Source organism: Hevea brasiliensis, chromosome 7 (assembly GCF_030052815.1).
Source record: "Hevea brasiliensis isolate MT/VB/25A 57/8 chromosome 7, ASM3005281v1, whole genome shotgun sequence".
In the NCBI taxonomy this organism is placed as follows: domain Eukaryota; kingdom Viridiplantae; phylum Streptophyta; class Magnoliopsida; order Malpighiales; family Euphorbiaceae; genus Hevea; species Hevea brasiliensis.
This window is the reverse complement of record NC_079499.1, coordinates 99,558,884-99,579,786: the sequence shown is the minus strand read 5'-3', so window position 1 is coordinate 99,579,786 and position 20,903 is coordinate 99,558,884. Positions and strand designations below refer to the sequence as shown.

The 20,903-nt window shown below is 34.7% G+C and overlaps 3 protein-coding genes across 6 annotated transcripts; 1 reads left to right on the top strand and 2 right to left on the bottom strand.

Moving 5' to 3' along the window:
- Positions 1-3,522: 3,522 nt before the first annotated feature.
- Positions 3,523-8,733, top strand: LOC110664774 (O-fucosyltransferase 39). Of its 2 annotated transcripts, none has more exons than XM_021824623.2 (10): positions 3,523-4,144; positions 5,209-5,271; positions 5,374-5,455; positions 5,625-5,695; positions 5,827-5,915; positions 6,048-6,251; positions 6,600-6,870; positions 7,030-7,257; positions 7,354-7,551; positions 8,123-8,733. In XM_021824623.2, exons 1-10 carry the CDS (start codon positions 4,034-4,036, stop codon positions 8,330-8,332), a joined length of 1,527 nt encoding a protein of 508 aa, XP_021680315.2. In that variant the 5' UTR covers positions 3,523-4,033; the 3' UTR covers positions 8,333-8,733. The 2 variants fall into 2 exon arrangements, with proteins under 2 accessions (XP_021680315.2, XP_058006266.1); XM_058150283.1 differs by having other exon boundaries at positions 3,532-4,144; positions 5,622-5,695.
- A 270-nt stretch (positions 8,734-9,003) lies between these two features.
- On the bottom strand, positions 9,004-15,509 carry LOC110664775 (uncharacterized). Of its 3 annotated transcripts, XM_058150285.1 has the most exons (6): positions 15,190-15,509; positions 14,962-15,061; positions 14,476-14,530; positions 12,511-14,390; positions 12,286-12,399; positions 9,004-10,062 (listed from the first exon to the last, which is right to left on the bottom strand). In XM_058150285.1, the coding sequence occupies exons 1-4, from the start codon at positions 15,367-15,369 to the stop codon at positions 14,150-14,152; spliced, it is 576 nt and encodes a 191-aa protein (XP_058006268.1). In that variant the 5' UTR covers positions 15,370-15,509; the 3' UTR covers positions 9,004-10,062; positions 12,286-12,399; positions 12,511-14,149. The 3 variants fall into 3 exon arrangements, with proteins under 3 accessions (XP_058006268.1, XP_058006267.1, XP_058006269.1); XM_058150284.1 differs by having other exon boundaries at positions 9,004-12,399; XM_058150286.1 differs by having other exon boundaries at positions 9,004-12,399; positions 14,962-15,058; positions 15,190-15,503.
- Positions 9,254-14,074, bottom strand: LOC110664813 (mechanosensitive ion channel protein 2, chloroplastic-like). Its single transcript, XM_058149471.1, has 9 exons — positions 14,019-14,074; positions 13,847-13,911; positions 13,150-13,299; positions 12,962-13,045; positions 12,646-12,672; positions 12,207-12,461; positions 9,625-10,062; positions 9,468-9,559; positions 9,254-9,412 (listed from the first exon to the last, which is right to left on the bottom strand). The coding sequence occupies exons 1-9, from the start codon at positions 14,072-14,074 to the stop codon at positions 9,254-9,256; spliced, it is 1,326 nt and encodes a 441-aa protein (XP_058005454.1).
- Positions 15,510-20,903: the final 5,394 nt, after the last annotated feature.

The following is a 20,903-nucleotide window of genomic DNA, read 5'->3' as shown; positions in this document are numbered from 1 at the left end:
TATGGGGTTGTATTAACTAAATTTTTGAAATTGTAACCTTATTTATATAGAAATGTTTGAATGCACGAGATATTCATTCATTTGGATGAGGGAGCTGAGCTCCCGTTCAATTATTTATCTGCTTTGAGGATTGTGAGCAGAGCTGAACTCCCTATATTGTTTTATTAGTTTACAAGTCGGGTGAGTTAAAATTTTCCGTTGAATAATTCAATTTATAGTCGGACTTTTTTTGAAATTAGATTATATTTATAGACTTTATGATTGGATTATAAATAGTTAAATTTACTGTAAACGTCACAGGCCTTATACTGAACTATTATAGTAAATATTTAAGAAAAATTATATCTTTTGTCTTCATATTATATTAGGAATGGCTACATATAAAATACTATTAAAATCATTCTATCCAAATCCAATTAGTATTTTAATTATTTGAACTCATTTAAATTTATATATTTTACTTAAAAATCTACATAAAATATATTTATAATTAATAAATTATGAAAAATTATAAAGAAATCTTGTGCTTCAATTTTTTTTTTAAATCCTATCTATACTTTAAAAATTACTAATATATTTATAACTGCTATAGTAAATATTTAACAAAAATTCCATCTTTTGTCTTCAAATTATATTAGGAATGACTACTTATAAAATACTATTAAAATCATTCTATCGAAATCCAATTAGTATTTTAATTATTTTAACTCATTTAAATTTATATATTTTACTTAATAATCTACATAAAATATATTTATTATTAGTAAATTAGGAAAAATTATAAAGAAATCTTGTGCTTTCAATTTTTTTTTTTAATTCTACCTATACTTTAAAAATTACTAATTAAACCTTATACTTTCGAATGTTGTACAATACTATCATACTATTAGTGTGACGTGGTATTTGACATAGCGTAATATGGCAGATGACATTTCTTCTCTATTAATCACTTAATGGACATAGTAATGGTTGGGTATAATTGTGCAACATTTAAAAGTACATGATTCAATTGATAATTTTTAAAATATATGATAGAATTTAAAAAAATTTTAAAGTACTTTTTTTGTTGGTAATTTTCCCAAAAACAACGATTCTTGATTTACTCTAATTTTTGAGAAAAATTATTTTTTTATCTCATTATTTTAATAAAATTAACTATTTAATTTCTATATTTTTTTTCTTTAATAAATTTTAATATCAATCAAACTACTATTTAATTTATCTATTTTAATAAAATTAATTAATTAGTTCATATATTTTATAAAATATTATTATTTATTTTTTTTTTTTTCAAATCAGGTTGTGTAGACTGATTATTATTATTATTATTATTATTTGAAAATGAGTAGACTGATTGACTAGCTTCAATCTCATTTTATATGCTAAAATGGTTTCAAAATCCATGTAAGGGGAGAGACCAACAAAATACTAATGTTGGCCTTCCAATTTGACCCAAACTTGGATAAACTTGAGCCCATACTTGTTTCTTGGACCTAATCGGCTATGGATTTGTTATCCTTAAGTTTATTAATTTTTATATCGACAATTTTAATATTTAATATTATTAAGTTAATTTTCATGCATAAAAATTAAAATTTTTTTTCCAAATGTTACATTAATAGATAAATATTATTTTATTATATTAATTTTAATTATATAATTAAATAAAATAGCGAAATATATAATTTAATTATAACTTTAATCACGTGCTACTAAGCATAGTTTTACATTTTTCGTATGCGAGCTGGCTGGGCTAGTATGAGCCTATGGGCTGTTTTACAGACATCATCAGTAAGAAACTGAACTTCACGTAAAGATATCACCTCACTTGCAGACAAAAGCATAAAGGCTTCAACTAGGAGCATGGAGAAAGGGAAAGCAAAAGAGAGGTAAAAGAAAATGGTAAACCCCAAATTGAGAGTAAGGTACACAAGACACCAAGAAATTACAAAACATTGCCATTAGGCATTAGGTCACAAAAATCCAACCATTACCACTCAAAGGTCAAGGTGGCATCTCAAAAAGAGAAATCATAACGAGGGCTGATACTACTTTTCATGTGAAAAACTTCAAAAGTTCAATAAATATGAATAATTAAAAATATGTAAATCATGAGCAAAATATGAAAAAGTTTAAAAAAGTTTTTCTTTTTGTTGGCCTTTGGAAATGAGCATGAATCAGGCTTAAGTTGAGTGTTTATAAAATTTTAAGATTTCAAGTGCAACTGATAATCTGAATTATTTTTTAATAAAAATTATTTATATAATGTTATAAGAGTTAACATGTCTTAATAAAATTATCATAATTTATTATATTTTTAAATATAAATAATATTTAATTTAATATGATTTCAATTGAATAATTTAATTTAATTTTATAATTTATATTTATATTTAAAATTTTCTTTGAACTACATATAATTGGATAATATGAGTAACCCAAATATTAATATGATATTGATAGATGAATAATTAGTCTATTCCTTTGGCATAAAGAATTAAAGATGATATTCTCTATTGTTGTCATGTCTATGAAAATTACTGCTTTCTCTTTTTCTTTGTCAATTATGATAGAAAGAGCATCTTTTTCTTTTCCACCTTAAAATATAATGTCAACATCACTTGTTAGTGTAGATAAACTATATTATAAATATATCTTACATAATAATAATAATAATAATAATAATAATAATAATAATATTCTCCATTTTTTTTTCCAGATATTCTCCATAACTCTTAGAAGAGTTAAGTTTACCAATGCATATCTTATCCTTCTTTCATATTTTTTAATAAATTGCTTATTAATTAATGTTGTGTTCATAGATATTAATTTTATTATAATTATCTTGATATTTTTTAAAATTTTATTTATTTTATAAAAAATAATTTATATATAAAAAATATTTTTTTTGAAAAATCTTTCATGAAAATATTCTACTGTTTAATTGGAATATTAACTAATGTTATGTGTTTATTTTAAATATATAAATATTTTTACATTTTAATAAAATTAAACACTAATCATGGTAATTAATTTTAAATTAACCTGAATGAAAGTTTATATATTGCAAAGTCTTAGCACTTCTAATAAATTTTTCATATTTTATTTGAAAAAAAAAAATGAAGAATCAAATTCCTAATCTCACAGAATATGAGGACTGCTAAGCAAGGCAAAGGGCCCAATGATATTCTCGATAATGAACATAGTTGAGTAGATAAAGATCTTAGACATGGGAATTAATTGGGGATGGAAAAGCTTACCAATCGATTAAGAAGATGAATGGGCCACAAGATTTTAATGATAGGTGATAACTCGGATCCATATGGTTAATTGTCAGACTTGGCCAGAGAAGAGGACGAGGGAGATGTATCAAGAGAAGGAGAAGTAGAGGAAGAGCAAGGGTAATAGCATCCAATAACAGGTGGGGCCCAGAATCATGAATGGTATCTTCCGCAGCAACAGCCACAGCTTGCCTTGTAATAAAATAATACAGCTTGAAGCCTGCAGCTGGCACTAAATGGTGATAGTGTGTCGGTGGTGACTGGTGATTAAAGGGGTAATCAATGGAAGTAAGAAAAACCACCTCAACAGTCCTCTCTACAAAAAGTTCCATTCTTTTGAGTGCTGAGAATAATTAGAAAAATACCCAACACCTAAACAGAGGTTAAAGGCACAAATACTGCAATCAGCACTCTAAAAAACACTGCTTTTTTGTTTCTGGGCCCCTGAAAGGGACACCATCCTCCATAAACAAGCCACTTCTCTCTTTGTACGAGTGTCATGTGAGATGCTTTTACTCTTCCTTTCTTTTCACAGACCTCCAGGAAGGTCAAAAAAAGAGTGATTTATAGACCCTGGAATCCTAACATGTGATAAGCCGAGCCGCTGTTTCTCTTGTCCTCCATTGATATTTCTTTTTTGCTTTTCTTGTCTAAATATCACGGGCGAAGAAAGAAGAGAAGTACCCAGAACACAGAAACCCAGTTTTGGGATCTGATTGGTGAGTTTTGAGGTTTTAGTTTAACTGGGGATCATGATGCTCCAGAAAAGAGGAGCTTTAGCTGGACTTCTGGTGCTGCTTTTACCTCTTCTCTTGCCTGTTTTGTTTAGCCCATTGAGCCATGCCTCCCCTTCTACCTTCTCGGTATGTTCATATTTCCTGGATTTATTTCCTTTTTTTTTTTAATTTTTATCTTTCTTGAGTTTTTTCATTTCTTGATTATTAGCCGCTTATCTTAACGGATATTTTTCAGGGAAGATTATTCTTTTTTTTTTTTTAATTAAATTTCCTCAAATTAAATTTTCATGTGAATATTCAACTGCACTTTTTGATTTGGTCGTTTTATGATTTTTTTTTTCTTAATGGTATGCAAATTCTGGGTTAGTATAATATCTGCCTATTTGATGGAAATATAAATGAGAACTAGCTTGGGTTTGTTCACTGCAAAATGTCAAGGCAAATAATTGAGTGCCATATTCCACTAGTGTTAAGTGTCATCATATTCAAATAAACGAATAAATATATTGCATAAGCTTATTCTAACCTGAAACCGTTCATTGGTTCATGTATTGGCTTTGGTCGGTTCACTTGACTCACACGGTCTATAATCTTTGGCTATTGACTTGGTGCTTTAAGAAGCTATTGGAGGTTTGGCAAATTTGGAGGGTTTCCTGTGTTATCTCAGAGTATACGTGATGTTCTTATTACTCTGTGGAGATGGAACTCAAGTTAGAATTAGTAAGATAGCTTTTACTGTATGGGTAATTGTGATACTACTTTTCAGCGCATTAGCAGCCAAGAAAGTAATTGAACTACGCAAAATCCAATTGACATCTGGAATTTGAGTGCGTTAGACTTGACTTAGACCATGGGATTTGAATAGGAAAGGGTATCTTATTTAGGATGGTTCCTTTATTCTCAGTGTCAGGCATTGCAGACTAGTAGTGTGTTACTCCTTGAGAGTCATGTGGGTTTATATGAAATGTACATATTTCGCCATGATCTTTGCAAATATAGTAATACTACAATGTCTCTTGAATCTGTTTTTTCCTGCTTTACCTCTGAGATGTCACCTTTAAGAATGGAGGAACCTTGCACACACTGACAACATGCTTGTAGCATATTTTAATTTTAAATTGGTGCTACATTATGGCATTGACTTTGTAGAGGTAAATTTTATATTCTAATAAATTGGTTGTTTTCTGCAGGATTGGAATGTCCCAAAACCTAGGCACTTGGCTCTGCTGAAGAGTGCTCTGCAGCGTGAGAGTGTAAGTAACAGTTCATTGAGCACGATAGTTTGCTCATGAAGTTTCCATTTTGTTGCTAAAGTAAAATCATATTTTTCACTCATTAAAATATACTTTGTTTAGACGCACGAAAAGCGTTCTGATCTCTGGGTTCCTTTAGCCGATCAAGGATGGAGGCCATGTGTTGAATCTACAAATGCCCCTTGTGAGTGATAAGAAATATGAGTTATCATATGAGTTTTATTTCTGCAGTCTGACCAAATTCTACATTAAGAATGTGATTTGGAGGCTATGCAATAATGGTTTTTTTTTTTTTTTTTGGTTAACATTAATGTTCGTGCTTCTTCCTATTGACTTATCATTGTTTTCAGCAGCGTTGCCAGCAAAATCTGAGGGATATCTTCAAGTTTTTCTTGATGGAGGGTTGAACCAGCAGAGAATGGGGGTAGGTGCTTAAAGTTTCCCAGTATGTCTAAGTAGCTAAAAGTATTTGATAGTGACTTAATTAAGTTTACAGTTGCATGCTTCTTTTAATATATCTTCAGTATCTCATGTGATGAGTTGTTTTATTGATAGATATGTGATGCAGTGGCAGTTGCTAAAATACTGAATGCAACACTTGTCATCCCACATTTTGAAATCAATCCTGTTTGGCAAGATTCAAGGTATTGATTTACAAATTCACTAGTTGTGCGTATGTGTGTGTGCGTGCGTGCATACGGGCATGTGTATTGAACTTTATTTATTCAACTATTTCAAGAAGGCCTTATTCTGAAGCTGCATATTGTTTCTTGCAGTTCATTCATGGATATATTCGATGTCGATCACTTTATTAATGTGTTGAAGGATGACATTTCTATAGTTAAAGAACTGCCTGATGAATTCTCCTGGAGTACAAGGGAATATTATGCCACTGCTATTCGAGCTACCAGAATTAAGATGGCACCTGTTCATGCTTCAGCTAACTGGTATTTGGATAACGTCTTGCCTGTGCTGCAGAGGTTGGTAGTACCCTCACCTTCTTCTTGAAAATCCAAATATGAAGTTTACTTGGTCATTAAACTTTTATGTGCACCATTCTAGTTTCAATATGCTACTATCTGGTCAGGCATCGCATATTCTCATCTCAATAATGGAGTATTGAGGACAAAAACATGCATTGGCATTTGTGATTCATGTGAATGTACATATACAGGGTTAGCTAATGCTTCTAGATTTAAATCCTCTACCTGTTTACAATAATTCCATGAATGAATTTTAGTTTGGTTTTTCTTTTCAAATTATTGTTTTCATTTCATTTTCTCAACTCATCAATTTCTGAAGTCAGTTATTTGTTGTACATGGTCCAGTTACGGGATTGCTGCAATCTCCCCATTCTCTCACCGTCTGACTTTTGATAACTTGCCCATGGAGATCCAACGGTTACGTTGTAAAGTCAATTTTCAAGCATTAGTTTTTGTTCCCCACATCATAGCACTTGGAGATGCTCTTGTCAGTCGTCTTAGGTATCCTTCGAGAGGAACTGAAGTCCTTAGCTCTGATTACCTGCGGGAAACCACTGGTGTGATTGATAAAAACAAAGAAAGCAAGTTTGTTGTGATACACCTTCGTTTTGATAAGGTATGAGTGAGTTGTATTAGAAAGATTTATGTTTAGTTTGTATGTTGTGTATGTATCTGTTTGGAATGCGATTGATCTATCACATCTAGTAGTTGCAGTTTAGCAAGGGTGTATTCGTGAATCTTGTCCCTCTGTTCACTAACCTATATCGTGTTGCAGGATATGGCTGCCCATTCAGCCTGTGATTTTGGTGGGGGCAAAGCTGAAAAATTGGCTCTGGCCAAGTACCGACAAGTAATTTGGCAGGGAAGGGTCCTTAACTCGCAGTTCACTGATGAAGAATTGAGGAGTCAGGGCCGTTGCCCATTGACACCTGAAGAGATTGGATTACTTCTCGCAGCTTTGGGCTTTGACAACAGTACTCATCTATACCTTGCTTCCCACAAGGTCTTTTATACTACTAACTTGAGTTTGATGGTATATAAATGATTTTTATGTTCTTGTTTATGCGAATATTAATGGTTAATTTCCATTTTTTTTCAGGTTTATGGGGGGGAAGCTAGGATATCAACTTTACGAAAATTGTTTCCACTAATGGAAGACAAAAAGAGTCTTGCTTCTTCAGATGAACGTGCACAGATCAAAAAGAAGGCTTCTCTGTTGGCTGCAGTTGATTACTATGTTGGCTTGCACAGTGACATCTTCATCTCTGCTTCTCCAGGAAATATGCACAATGCATTGGTCAGTATTTTGACTGATTTTATGGAAAATTAACTTCAATGTGGTGGTACAACATATATATAACCATTGAGTTAAACTTGTACGATGCTGTGCTCCTCTTCTTGCTGCTCTTTTTTTAATCTTGAAATTTTTACCCACCTGAATCCTAGGCAGTTGAACTTTTATATGTTCTTTTTCCCAAGTGAAGTTGATTTTCACTCACTGATATGCGTTGCAAATGAAAGAAACAGGGATTTGGTACATAGGGAAGGCCATTACCCAATTGGCTGTTTTCACTTAAATCAGTTTGAGCAATCAGGGTTAGGACCAAATTTGGCTATAGATTTGAGAAAGTTGTGCAAAAAGGATCAAAATAAAACAGGTGAATTCGAAATACATTGGAATTCATGAAACAAAAATTGGAAATTGTTGAATGGCTTGTTGTCATTTGGGATTGTCTCTCTTTTTCCCTTCTCTCTATTGGTAGGTTGCCATGGATATTTGAAATTGTACATGAAGCTGGATTGCATACATTTACAATTTCTTGCATCAATAATGTATGTGAAGATAACAAATTTTGTGATGCCAACAGTTGGGACATCGAACTTACAAGAACATGAAAACCATAAGGCCCAACATGCCATTGTTGGGGCAACTGTTCCTGAACAAAAGCATTAGTTGGTCAGACTTCCAGCAGGCAGTTCTTGAAGGGCATGAAAACAGACAAGGCCAGATCAGACTAAGAAAGCCAAAACAATCCATATATACGTATCCTGCCCCTGATTGTATGTGCCAGGCTTAAGGTGATGTATCTGAAGGATGTTGATTTACCATCTCTATTCTATTGATTTGGCAGCACAACTATTGTACGTGGCTGGTATTATAAATAAACAAGAAATTCCATTTCTTCTTTGATGGAAAAGAGCAGAGATAGCAATTTAGCAAGAGAAGATGGGGTGGGGAGTGATTTAGATGATGATTGTGTATTTGTCACCACGTTTCTGGACCAGGAAAATATTTATTTGTGATTCAATAGGTTACAGCTGTATTTGTACCACTTTTGTTTCTGAAACCTTTGACTTTATGTAGTCAAGGCGAGCCAGTACCTGTTTCGGGTTGTAGGACCTTAAATTGGATCTCATGGTTTGGCTGATGTTTGTTAAGAGTGATAAATTTGAATGCTCTATGGGGCATTTAACGTGATTGTCTAGCGCAAATGCATCTGCCAGTGCTTAGAATGAAGTGAAGAATAATAGAGAAGTAAGAACAGGCTTTCCAAACTGGGTAACATCTGGCCATCAACTGACCAAAATACCAATAAAATCATTCAAAGCTTAGAAAATGGTAGATTTCTAGTTGCTTTATCGACAGTGTGAGGTGAACCATAGTATGATTGCATTGCACTAATCATGGAATACACTAAGCTTATATGAAAGAGCTTAAAAGTGGAGGTTCAATGCAAGAAGATAGCAGTTCACGTTGTAATCCAGCCGCGACAGTCTACTTTGAGAAAATTGTCAGCAATACATCATGTTAAGGGTACCTATGTATAGCCGGCATCCCTGGTATTCAAAATACAATAATGCCCAGAAATATTGTACTGTGAAATACATCATAATAAGCGCCTAACATCCCCTCCATTTTGGGCTTTTAAGTATCCATTAACATGAGCCGCTCTAGGTGTGAATGTGAGTATATCGGCAAAGATCAATTCATATAATTTTCACTGGTCGGCGGATGTAGAACTAGGCGGGGATGGACTTTGATCATCTTTCCCATCCTTCTCACCAGTTGGAGATATACAGTTCCATTTCTGCCCGCAGCAGCCATTTCCATTGCCTCTTCTGGAGTTGAATGGGATGGGAATGGTTCTCTTTGAGCCCTGCAAAGCAACACCGAGAAGAAGATTTTCCTCTAATGCAGGTCATGACACTGACGGCTGAGTGATTGATTCTCTCAGCTCCCTGTTTCAATTGGGAAGATGGCTGCACTCCACTTGCTTTCTCAGTACCAGCTTCTGTTAAAGAAACTGAAGGATTATCAAACTGGCTCTTGTAGTCCCAGGACTCAGTCTCAGGCTGCTTGCTGTCAGACATCTTTTTGTTTTGTACACGTTATTGGAAACTGAGCCTGCTGCTTTGGATTCAGAATTTGATGCTTCTGCAAAGTTTGGCATCTTGGGAACAGAATTAGGTGATGATTTCACTGGCATTCTATAAACTACCCTGATATCAGAGGTTGATGCTGTTGCAGCATGTGTGTGGTCCTTCGCATTGGAATTTGGTGTCACCAATTCTGGCATACACCTTAGTTTCAGATTTAGGTGTTTCTTTGGCCTTGGGGTCTGACTTGGGCTACCTCCCGTTTTGATGTCAGATGTAGACCTTGATGCAGCCTTATTTTCTTGGTCTCCAACTCCTCGTCCAGAATGAGCTTGAGATTTTGCTTTATCTTCAACATTGATTCTGTAAGAAGGTTCAATTAGTAGCAAAGGATGGTTGGATGCCATTCCACCGCGTTTATAGATAGAATCTGCAAATGGAACATTTTTCAAATCAGCTTCTATATATATTCAGAACAGTTCAAATTGGCGTGGCAAGTCTAGCTCAGTGATGGCAGATGACTCTTAGAAGGTCCATCAGTACAGCTTCCCGTTTCATCATGCATTCAACCTAAAATAAACCCTCAAACATGAGAAACTTATATATGCTGCAATTTCATAGACCATCACATTTGACTGGTGAGACCGAAAAAAAAGCATGAAGATTGACTCGTTGCACTGGGCACTGCTGATATTTTATGATGCATCTATACACGGTCAAATCATACTAGGGGGACTAAATTCATAATAGTAAAGATGGTCATAGCAAAAAGAAACGACAATGCTATAAATAATATTATTACCTTAACACACAGATATTCTTCATAACGTAAGGTCTTCACAAAACAGGATAAAAAAAAAAAAAAATCTGCGAACACCACAAATGTAATACACATTTATATACAATTTCTTGTCAGCTTTTTAGCACACAGCCGTATAAAAGAAGGATAATGGGCATGCAAACAAACTGGGTATAGACATACCTGAGTTTGACTTGCTAAGAAGATTTTGTTATAATTGAAGGTGTCCTAGTATTTATTTGAAAGAAATTTCCATAATTTTTATTTAAAAGTGGGATGTTATTTTCCTTGAATAAGTCATTTATTTAGTTTGGGAATTTATGGCATGCAGCTACTTTCAAAATGGATGCAGTGATGTAAAACTAAGCATTGTATGAAATAAATATATTTATGTTTTAGATGTTTATATTTCACATGTGAAAAAAAAAAAATGAACAAAACAATAATTATGTGGTATCCTCACACAACAGGGGTTACAGATGCCACTAATGAGAAGGGAAAAAGATATAATTCTAACATTCTGTTCAGTAAATGCTCCCAGTACTCCAACCTCTGCATTCCTCTGGTAGCTCAAGACAAATATCATTGTACAAGAAATTACTTTAATGCAAATGTCTAAAATCTTTTGTAAAAAAGGGGAAATTGCAGAAAACCCCTTGAAATTAAGGGCAAGTTTGCATGTCATCTACTGTTTTTGTTTGCCAAATGTCTTGTAATACGTCCATTAGAATGTTTCATCCAAGTTAATATTTTGCATGCGTGCAATGTATCCCAGATTGCCTCCTAATAGAATCTATTTTAAACCATTTGAATCTGCTCAAGTTGAGCTTAAATGAGAGAGTAGAGTTTTTTTTTTCCCATCTGAAAACTAAGCAAAAATGAAATTAACGGATTGAAATTGGCCTGTGAAGATATTCTCTTGATGCATGAGTATGTTGCATGTCAGCTTTTCTTAGACACATAGAACCTAATACCATAAAAAAAAAGAAAAAAGGAAAAATGGCACTTTTCAAAATCACAGGGTGCCAATGCAAATAGAAGAGAGAACCTTTAAACATCAAAATTTTGATGACCAAACACATTCAAATTTCCTTTTTTAAGTTGGGGAAAAAAAAAAAAAAAAGCCAAACTAGACACATCTTTTTGGAAATGGATTAATGTTATCTTGTAAAATCAAGATAATATGGTATGAAAAATGGCAATATTACTACACTTGTAAAAAAACGAAAAGAAAATTTAAAATTACTATGACAATTTATTAAACTGGAAAGATCCCAATATTCCTCAAAGATACTTCCTTTAACAAGTACACAATATTTTTCAAAAGTGTAATAAAGGCCTATTGATAAAGTATTGGAAGTTTAGAAATTATAGTCATTGTAGAATTAGAAAGTTTAAGAGTTTTTTTAGCAATTCTATTATTATTAGATTTATTATTCTATTAGGTTTATTATTATTTTTCTAGTTTGCTTTGTTCAGGATTTCTAATTAGTATTTGACAACGGTTTCTTAGGTATAATAGTAGCAGGATTGTTTGTCTATAAATACCTAAGAAATTTGGGTATTTTTCTTAGCTTTGATTATTACGATTAATATTGAGAATTGAGAAGAGTTTTAGAGAACTTGTTTCTCTTAATCTTGGTTTTTTCCTTGTTCTAAAATCACATGCACACACAATGAAATTTATCAAGTCGTCAACTTTCCTTTACTTAGGTGTTTTAGAAATAAAATTTAGTTCGGGTAATGGATGTTTTATATATACTGGCAAAATAAACCTCTTACTATCTGCAATGGGACACAAATAGAGTAAGAGATGAGATAAGGAACTATCCCGTTGTAAGAAGAAGCACTAACCAGAAGAGCCTGGTTTTCAGGATTGATATTATCCAAAAACACTCTTCTATGCAACCTCCACTGCTCAACTTGAGGATTCTTAGCCAAGACTTTAGACATATGAGCAACGATATTCTGTGCAAAGAGAACGGTCAGCCACTTTATTACAAAGGAAATATCATACAGAAAGTTAATGGCTGAAAAGAAACTATAATCATTGGAACAATATGAACTATTTCTCCTCACATTAGTCTTATGGATGTCCAAGTGACTAATGTCCAGGTCGGTTTTAATATGCTATTGAGATTTTTGACTGCTCACATCATTCACTGTGAACTTGAGGTTTGGAATATGAACTGCTTAATGATCTTCACCTCTTACAATTGTTGGCGACCACAAACCCAGATGCTGCAGATGATACAAAAGAATGACATACATATGAGAAAAGGTTTTCTTTGAGCATTCTACCAATTTCAATGAAAAAAAATCTCCTACTTGATCGTTTTATCAGCCTTCCAGAACAAATTGATTTCATTCCATTAAATATCATTTCATAGTCATAGAAATATAGAACACACGATTTTATGGATCTACAAATTTGAAGCCATCACATGTCACATATACATAAAATTTCTTTCCATTTGGAGCTTCCCAAACTTCAGAGGGATCTGTTTTTGAATACAAATCTCAACAGTACCAGAAAATTCATAGCCTTCCATCTTTGTTTGAATCCACTCATTCACAACAAAGGGCCGAGTTGCATGAATCATTGCACTAGAGACTAAGGAAATTTGTGAATATCTAAAACAATGATCAATAGCAGTGTTATATTGCAAGAAAATTAACATAAGATCCAGAAAAAGAAAATTGTGAAAATTCTATTACAATGAAAACTCAGTAGTGCCTCACAGCCAGCAAGGATCAGCAAAACTGTCCCAAGAGCCCCAGCAGTGAGCCAGTTCTGGTTAGAGAAACCCAGCAACTCCATGAAAAGCGACACAGCAGCTAACCACACTGCAGTGTACACAGCTTTCCCTGCAAATTGGAATCCATCTGTCCAGAAAAACAAAAAGTATGTTATTTGTCACTGAGAACTTGTTGAAAATTCTGTCCATATAACAATTCAGGCTGTTTGAGCAGAACTTGTTGAAAATTCTGTCCATATAACAATTCAGGCTGTTTGAGCATAAAGGCTAAAGATTAGTGAAAAAGAAATGTGAGACCAAAGTTATTGTCATTAATCCTCACTAACTAGCTGAGGAATTAAGAAGATTGCACGTATCATCAAATTGAGCACAGAATCATGCCATAGATAAACAGACCAGACCGATAATATTTCTTCACTGACCCATAGGGTATATCTCAAAACAAATGACAACAATAATTAAATATCTTGTTTAAGAAGTCCACAGAAATAAAACTCAAAAAGAGAGAGAGAGAGAGAGAGAGAGAGAGAGAGAGAGAGAGAGCATCAGAACAAAAAGCAAAATGATATACATGCACATGAGGTGAGAAAATGGTACAATAATATCATATAAAAATATTCCATATAAGCAAGTTCTTTAAGTTAGAGCATTGATACATATATTTCTTGTATCACTGGGCTCATTAGACTCCATGAAGAATTTCTGAGCTTGTTGAATCTCACTGCATGAAAACATTCATCCACATTTAGTTGTCATGATAACAACTGCCTAGCATTCTAACTCGGAGAATGTTATCCAGATCAAATAGCCAAAACATTATAACTGTACCATAAAAATGATATGTCAATGTTACAAGTGTCAAGTATGCAAAACTTTCTTGACATGTTTACAATGTTACAACAGTTAGCGTTTGGTACAATCAACAGAAGCAGTAGCTGTCTGCCTGTCTTTCAGAGTAATCATATTCTAGTTGCAAAATGAAAAGTTGTTTTGTATCCAATAGAAGTATTCACTGAATTTTTATCTGCCTGGTTTGAATTCAATTGATCTCCACTATGAAGTTGATCAACTGCACTTCGAGGTCCCTTGTTGTCATCGAGGTCTGTCTTCATGAAATGGAAGCCCATTATATATCTATACTCTCCTGTGCCTAGGCAACGGGAGCAATAGCCAAGGCCGCTGCCACCACAAGTCCCACACCTGGAGAAGCAATTGCAGGAGAGTTTATGGTAGTTCTGTCAATATAAGAGTAATATAGATCACAACAAATATTTCGATATCTCACCATTTTGGCCATTCCCCTTTGGGAAGCATTGCTAAATTAACACAATTTGTCCTGCCTACAACATTCAACACAGAAATAACGTCACCAAAGGGAGGAAAAAGAGAGGCAATAGCATCATAGTGTGAAAGCTTATATGGACTCTTCTATGTGGAAGTTTGTAGAAGACGAGTAACATACAGACATGGAATACCTACGATTCTATTGTGGCTAAAGAAAGAGTCAATACAGACAGATTTCTTCACTAGAACTTATGATTGCTTCATTTCACAATAGCATATAGAAGTTTAAAAAACCTGAAGCTTTATCTTTGGCAAAACAGTATAGCCACTTAACATCATTTGGTCCTATGTATAATTTTCAAGGCAGGGAATACCGACACCGTACAACTAACAGCACTGCTTCAATCAGAATACCTGATACTTTCTCAAGTCAAAACTCAAAAGAATGGTTTAAAAAAATTAAAAAGTTGGGAGTTGTGAGAGAGACCCTTTCCAGAACAATGGTGGCAATCAACTCTTCCAGTTCCCTTACAAACCACACATGGAGGATCAGGCTTCTTCCTAATTTCTTTCCGGACATTTGACTGCTACAAGACAAACGAGTCCAGAATATTGATCATTAGCAGGACCTCCTCCTGGAACTAATTCATACATAGAGAAACCCCGGGGGAAGGGGGGTGCGTTGTGGGGGGGGGAGAAGGGGGGGAAGGCTTGCCTCAGTTCGGACCACCCAAGAGGGCTTGGTGAGAGAAAGGCGCGGCAAAGAAGTGTTCTTAGGAGTCCGTACTATTGGCAATGGAAGACCATCGCTGCCCTTTTTCTCATTGCTACCATCGCTTTTCGAATAATTCAATTGGACAACCGTTAGCAGAGTAGCATCCGTTCTCGCTGCCATTTTAATCGGACTAACTATCGCTCCAGTTTTGGTCTGGTTAAAGGGCAGAGAGAAACGGTTTGAATTTGGGTCCGAGCCCTTGCCAGGTCTGACTTAAACTTATATGATGCCGTCCGCCTCTCCTTTCTGCTGGCTTTTAATCTTGAAATTTTTACCCACATGAATCATATGCGGTTGAACTTTAAAATATTGTTTTTTCCCAAGTGAAGAGGTTGATTTTTCACTCACTGCTATGCATTGCAAATGAAAGAAACAGAGATTTGTCTCATAAATTTTAATATATAAATTTTTAACTTTAAAATATAATATAATTTTTTTTTTAATTTTTAAATTTTATACCATAAAATATCTTTAATTTATAATTACTGATTTTTTAGCTAAACATTGACGTTGTCACGACTCAACCTATGGGTCGGACCGGCATTAGGACCTGGGCCAGCCTAAAGCCCCCGAGACCCGTAGTAAGCCTAACTGTTCATTAACCTAACTTTAAGGCCCATTTGGGCCCAATTTCAAGAAATCAAACGGACAGAGTCCGGCCATAAAATTGACTTTCTAATGGGGAGTTTTCGACTCACCCGACCTGTAAAACACAATAAATACTCAATTGGGGAGCTCAGCTCACCCTCCACATACTCATATCAGCATAAAAATAAATGGGAGCTCAGCTCCCTCATCCAGTCCATCAAACATGCATATAATAATTTTACAGGTCCACATGACAATTTATATTACAGACCCGAATCATTTAAATATCTCTAACACATGCAGAAATTCTAGGAGTAAATAAAATTACACAAATATTGATAAAACAACCTGCGAAGGAGAAAAGCAGGTTAACTACAATAAAATCCTCCTGTAGCCTGAAAAAAATATTGAACAGGAGTGAGCGTTCGACTCAGAGAGTAAAATATCAATTTTAACCATAATCTCTATAACTATCTAAAACTAATGCACAATGTAGAGTGAAATGCAACATCAACAACATTTTCACATCATAACATCAAAAAGGTAATTTGGAGCACTCACGCACCCTGTAGCATCAATCGTAATATATGGGAGCTGATCCCCTATACAGCTCTCTTAAATCTAACCTGGTGCCAGCGAAGAACTCAAGCCGGACTTTCGCTTAATAAACCAAATCGGGGGTCCCAACGAAGAACTCAAGCCATGACTAGGTCCCAGCGAAGAACTCAAGCCGTGACTACCCGTCCTGTCCATAGTCCACACCACATCACACCACACCAACGCACGCACACTGCTCCAAATTATCACAACAACATCATGGCACTTTAACAGTTATCAATGCAACATAATTCGTGCCTAGAGTTTAACTACATAAATATATGCATATAAGTGATGCATGGGCATGCTTGAACATATAATAATAGTGAAATTACAATTAGAATTAATATTTTACTCATAGACTTGACGGTGGTCACTGAGGCGGCTGGGCGGAGGAAAAAGGTTGTCCTGGCTCACCTGACAATTTTATTACAATCATTTAATAAATCTAACTCAATACAAACAAAGAAAAAGACCAATACGTCCTAAGTCGTGCAGAAAATCTGGCAGAGTCTCCCCTATACCTAGGACCTACCCAACCTGCAAAAGGGCTCAAAACACACTTCTATATTCACAATTCATATATCCACAACTCAATCACATCACACAGCCCCTACTGGGCCCATCAAATCAATCATCCATCACAATATGTAAAATTTCAATTTAGTCCTTATAATTGACCATTTTTGCAAAAACTGCCCAAATAAGTTCTAAAAATTCTAAAACTTTGCCCCGCGGTCCTTAGCAACATTACTAAGCTATTGCAAAAAAAATCATAATTTTCTAAGCTACCACGAATATTTTATGGATTTTTAATCCTATTTAAGTACTAGAAAATTACGAAAAAGCAAGGTTCGGGTTTACCTTTGCCGATTCCGACTTCGGGACGCGCTCGGGACGTCTGACAATAGGGGGATAGCCAAAACCTCGATCTAATTCGGAGACTTTTCCGGTAACAGGTCTGTCTGGCCGGAAATTCACAGACCCGGACAACTGTCGAATTTCCGCGAATTGAGGATACCTACACGAAGCCCATAACACGGGGGTTAGCACATAAATTTTTCAGAATTTTCTAAGCTCATTAAATGCTCGGAAAAACACTGCGAAGTTCTGTGGGACCCACCGAAAAACGGTGTCGGAAAAATTCGAAATTTATGTCGCCGTGAAACTCTCGACGAGTGGAGCGTGCTGGTACCCTTGGTTTTTTAGTGGGACTCACGGTTTTCGAGAAATCTAGCCCAAAAGTCGAAATGGGCTAAAATCTTCCCGAGCAAAAATCGGACAAACCGCTCGATGGATTTCGGTGTTCTTGGTGTCTATGGAAAGCTCTCGTCGAGTAAATGATTTTAGACACAAGACCCGGTCCGATTGGTGGCCGGATTTTGGCCGGAGAAGTCGAAACGCCGCGCGCGCGAGGGAGGGAGTTCGCGCACGTTTTCCGTGGCTTGGGGCGACAGCAGTGGCCGGGAGGTGGGTGGCGGCGCCGTCGGGTGCAGTGGGAGGTGGTGGCCAGCGGCAGGAGGAGAGAGAAAAGAGAGAGAGAAGGAAGAGAGGTCGACGCGCGCAGGAGGAAGAAAAAGGGAAGGGAGCCGGTCCGATTCGACCGGTCCGATTCGGTCCGGTTCGATTCGGCAGGTCCGATTCAACATACAAAATTTTGAATTTTTACTCTGTCTCGGGACCGAAAACGAGGTCCAAAAATTCCGAAAAAATTTCAGAAAACTCAGAAAAATACGTAGACTCCAAATATATTTTTAGTTTTGCCACGTGGTCTTTAAATTAATTTTTAAAAAATCATCAAAGTTTATATTTTCGGAAAATCAAACCCAATTTTTAAAATCCGAAAAATCTAAAAAATTTTCTAAAATTTAAATAAAATTAAAATACCAAAAATGCTCAAAAAATTTAAAATTTTGGGGTGTTACAGATGTTAACAATTCTAATATAATGTTTAGTCAATATTTCTTTCTCTAGGTTAGCGTCTAATTGAAAAATTAGTAATAAGAGGTTAGAAGAATTTACTGTGTAAAATTTGAAAGTTAATGAAATTTTATGTTGTATTTTTAAATTAAAAGATTGTAGTGTTATAATTATATAAGTTCAGAAATAATTGTTAAATTTTATCCGAGATTTACCACATAATAAAGGTCATTTATTACCCAATCGGTAGTTTTCACTTAAAATACTTATTTCACCAGGGGTTACATGTCTTTAATGTTGTCTTGTATTTTACTTTTATCTCTTTTTTTTAATTTATTAAAAAAAATCTTTGTACTCTAATTTTATTTCACAAAAATCTTTCTAATTTGTTATAACAAATTTCCATGTTAAAGAAAATGAAATAATTTTTTACCTACTTTCCTCGTGCAGTAAAAAAAAAAAAATCAGCTATCTCGATCGGTATTTGAATATATTACAAAAATATTAACGCCATTACAATAGTTTGCATTTACTCTTTATTAAAAAATACTTAAATTGTATTTGTAGAAGTCACCCTATAGTTAAGAGAGATTTTTTAATATGAAAACATACTATTGCAAGTTAAAGGAATTTTTTACAATTTTTTTTTAATAATAATTAAAATTAAAGGAAAAAAAGTAAAATAAAGAGTAAAGTTCAACTACGGCTATAAAAATTACCCACCACCAAGGTTAGGTATAGATTTATAAAGAAATGGTCAAAATAAAAAAGGTGTGTTTTAAAGATATTGGAATTCATGAAATGTAAATTGGAAATTGTTGAATGATTTGTTGTCATTGTATATGAAGATGGATTGCATACATTTACAATTGCATGCATCAAGAATGTAGGAAAAGATGACAAATTTTGTGATGCCAACAGGTGGAACATCGAACTTACAAGAGCATGTCTCTTTCTTTTCTCTGTATTTTTCATTTTTCTGAAAGCTCCTGTCTCCTTGTTTTTGGTCAGTTAGAGGCCTCCTCTGCCCCATCCAGGCGGAAGAGGCCTCCTCCTTCTTCTGCCTAATAGTGGGTCTCCCTCTCCTTGCTGGGTGAATTGTTAAATATTATTTTGTTGGTTTGTTAGATGCATATCTGGGCTTCAATGTGAGGGATGTGAGGTTTGATCTGCTGATTAGTGCGTCTTCCCAGCCTTGCCATTCCAACTTTCATTATGTCATGGGTGGGTTTAGCGAGTCTCATTCTCATGATGAGATGGTGCTGGGTTCTCCTTTGTATTACAGTTCTTGGTGCTGGGATTAATGAGGGTATTATTTATGTTGGTTGACGATAACTCTAGAGTCTCTCTCCCACTTGAGCAATGGTCGACTCTTAACAGCCATTGGAGCTGAAGAGCTCTACGTCGCCCCTCTGTTTCTAGTTCTCCTACAGCCCATGACTCCATGTGCATTCTTTTGGTCTCCTAGGCTCAAGGCTCAACTCACTGTTTCTGAGGATGGTCTTTGAGATATTGGCGTCTTGCATAGCGTCCTGCATTTTTCGGTCTTCGAAAGTCTCCAAATTGCCCAATACGCTTGACGACGGTGCGTCCCTTGGTCGGTGGCTGCCCTTTGCTTATTTATCGCTGTAGTGGCTAGGATTAGAATATAGGGTTGGGCTATAATGGGTTCTGGGTTGTTGGGCCTTTTTTGAGTTCTAAGTTTGGAATTGGTTGTGGGCTGAATTTTCTTTAGTTGTTTCGAACTTTAGCCTATAGTTTTAGGCTCAACTCATGTAAAGTTCCTACATGGCATTGTTGGGGCAACTGTTCTCGTAGAAAAGCATTGGTTGGACGGACTTCCAACAAGGAGTTCATGAAGGCATTAAAATAGACATGGCCATATCAGACAACAAGGGTGCTTGTCTTAGCCAACTTATAAATTTTAAAAATAAATATATCGATTTATTTATAATATTTTTTAAATTTATAAATTAAAAAAATAGATTGAGAGAAATAGACTTTCATTTTAGTGCTTAAAAGCCCTGTATCTATAAGTAAGTTTAATAAAGTATTTTAATTTGTAAAATTTTATTACAAATCTCATTTAATATCCTTTTTAATTATTTTAATAATAAATATATTTATAAATTATTTTTTATCAAATATATTAACTATTTATCAATTATTTATAATTACTTTAACTAAACTCATAATTACTTAAAATTTTAAATATTTAAAATTATCGGCTGATTTTCACTGGTTGAACCAAAAACCCTTTAAAAAAGCGAAAACAATCCATATATACATATCCTGCGCCGCATTTACGCCTGGTGATTTATCTCAAGGATGTGAAGTTACCAACTTTGTTCTATTGATTTGGCACCACAACTATTGTATGTGGCTGTTATTATAAAAAAAAAAAACAAGAAATTCCATTTCTTCTTTGATGGAAAAGCACAGATAGCAACTTAGCAAGAGAAGGTGGGGTTAATTAAGGTGGGAAGTGATTTAGATGATGATGATTGTGTATTTGTCAGCTTATGTGTTATAGACAAACGTTTCTGGAT

What these genes read in the sequence shown, in the direction of transcription:
- LOC110664774 (XM_058150283.1), top strand. Translation starts at nt 4,034, where the DNA reads ATGATGCTCCAGAAAAGAGGAGCTTTAGCTGGACTTCTGGTGCTGCTT. An exon ending in TGAACCAGCAGAGAATGGGG is followed by an intron (nt 5,696 to 5,826) that starts GTAGGTGCTTAA and finishes TTTTATTGATAG; the next exon opens with ATATGTGATGCAGTGGCAGT. An exon ending in GAAATATGCACAATGCATTG is followed by an intron (nt 7,552 to 8,122) that starts GTCAGTATTTTG and finishes TGATGCCAACAG; the next exon opens with TTGGGACATCGAACTTACAA.
- LOC110664813 (XM_058149471.1), bottom strand. Translation starts at nt 14,074, where the DNA reads ATGTCAAGAAAGTTTTGCATACTTGACACTTGTAACATTGACATATCA. An exon ending in GTTTGTGGTCGCCAACAATT is followed by an intron (nt 12,462 to 12,645) that starts GTAAGAGGTGAA and finishes GTTTCTTTTCAG; the next exon opens with CCATTAACTTTCTGTATGAT. An exon ending in AGAGAATCAATCACTCAGCC is followed by an intron (nt 9,413 to 9,467) that starts GTCAGTGTCATG and finishes GTTGCTTTGCAG; the next exon opens with GGCTCAAAGAGAACCATTCC.
- LOC110664775 (XM_058150284.1), bottom strand. Translation starts at nt 15,369, where the DNA reads ATGGCAGCGAGAACGGATGCTACTCTGCTAACGGTTGTCCAATTGAAT. An exon ending in CCACCATTGTTCTGGAAAGG is followed by an intron (nt 14,531 to 14,961) that starts GTCTCTCTCACA and finishes TGAATGTTGTAG; the next exon opens with GCAGGACAAATTGTGTTAAT. An exon ending in AAAGGGGAATGGCCAAAATG is followed by an intron (nt 14,391 to 14,475) that starts GTGAGATATCGA and finishes TTGCTTCTCCAG; the next exon opens with GTGTGGGACTTGTGGTGGCA.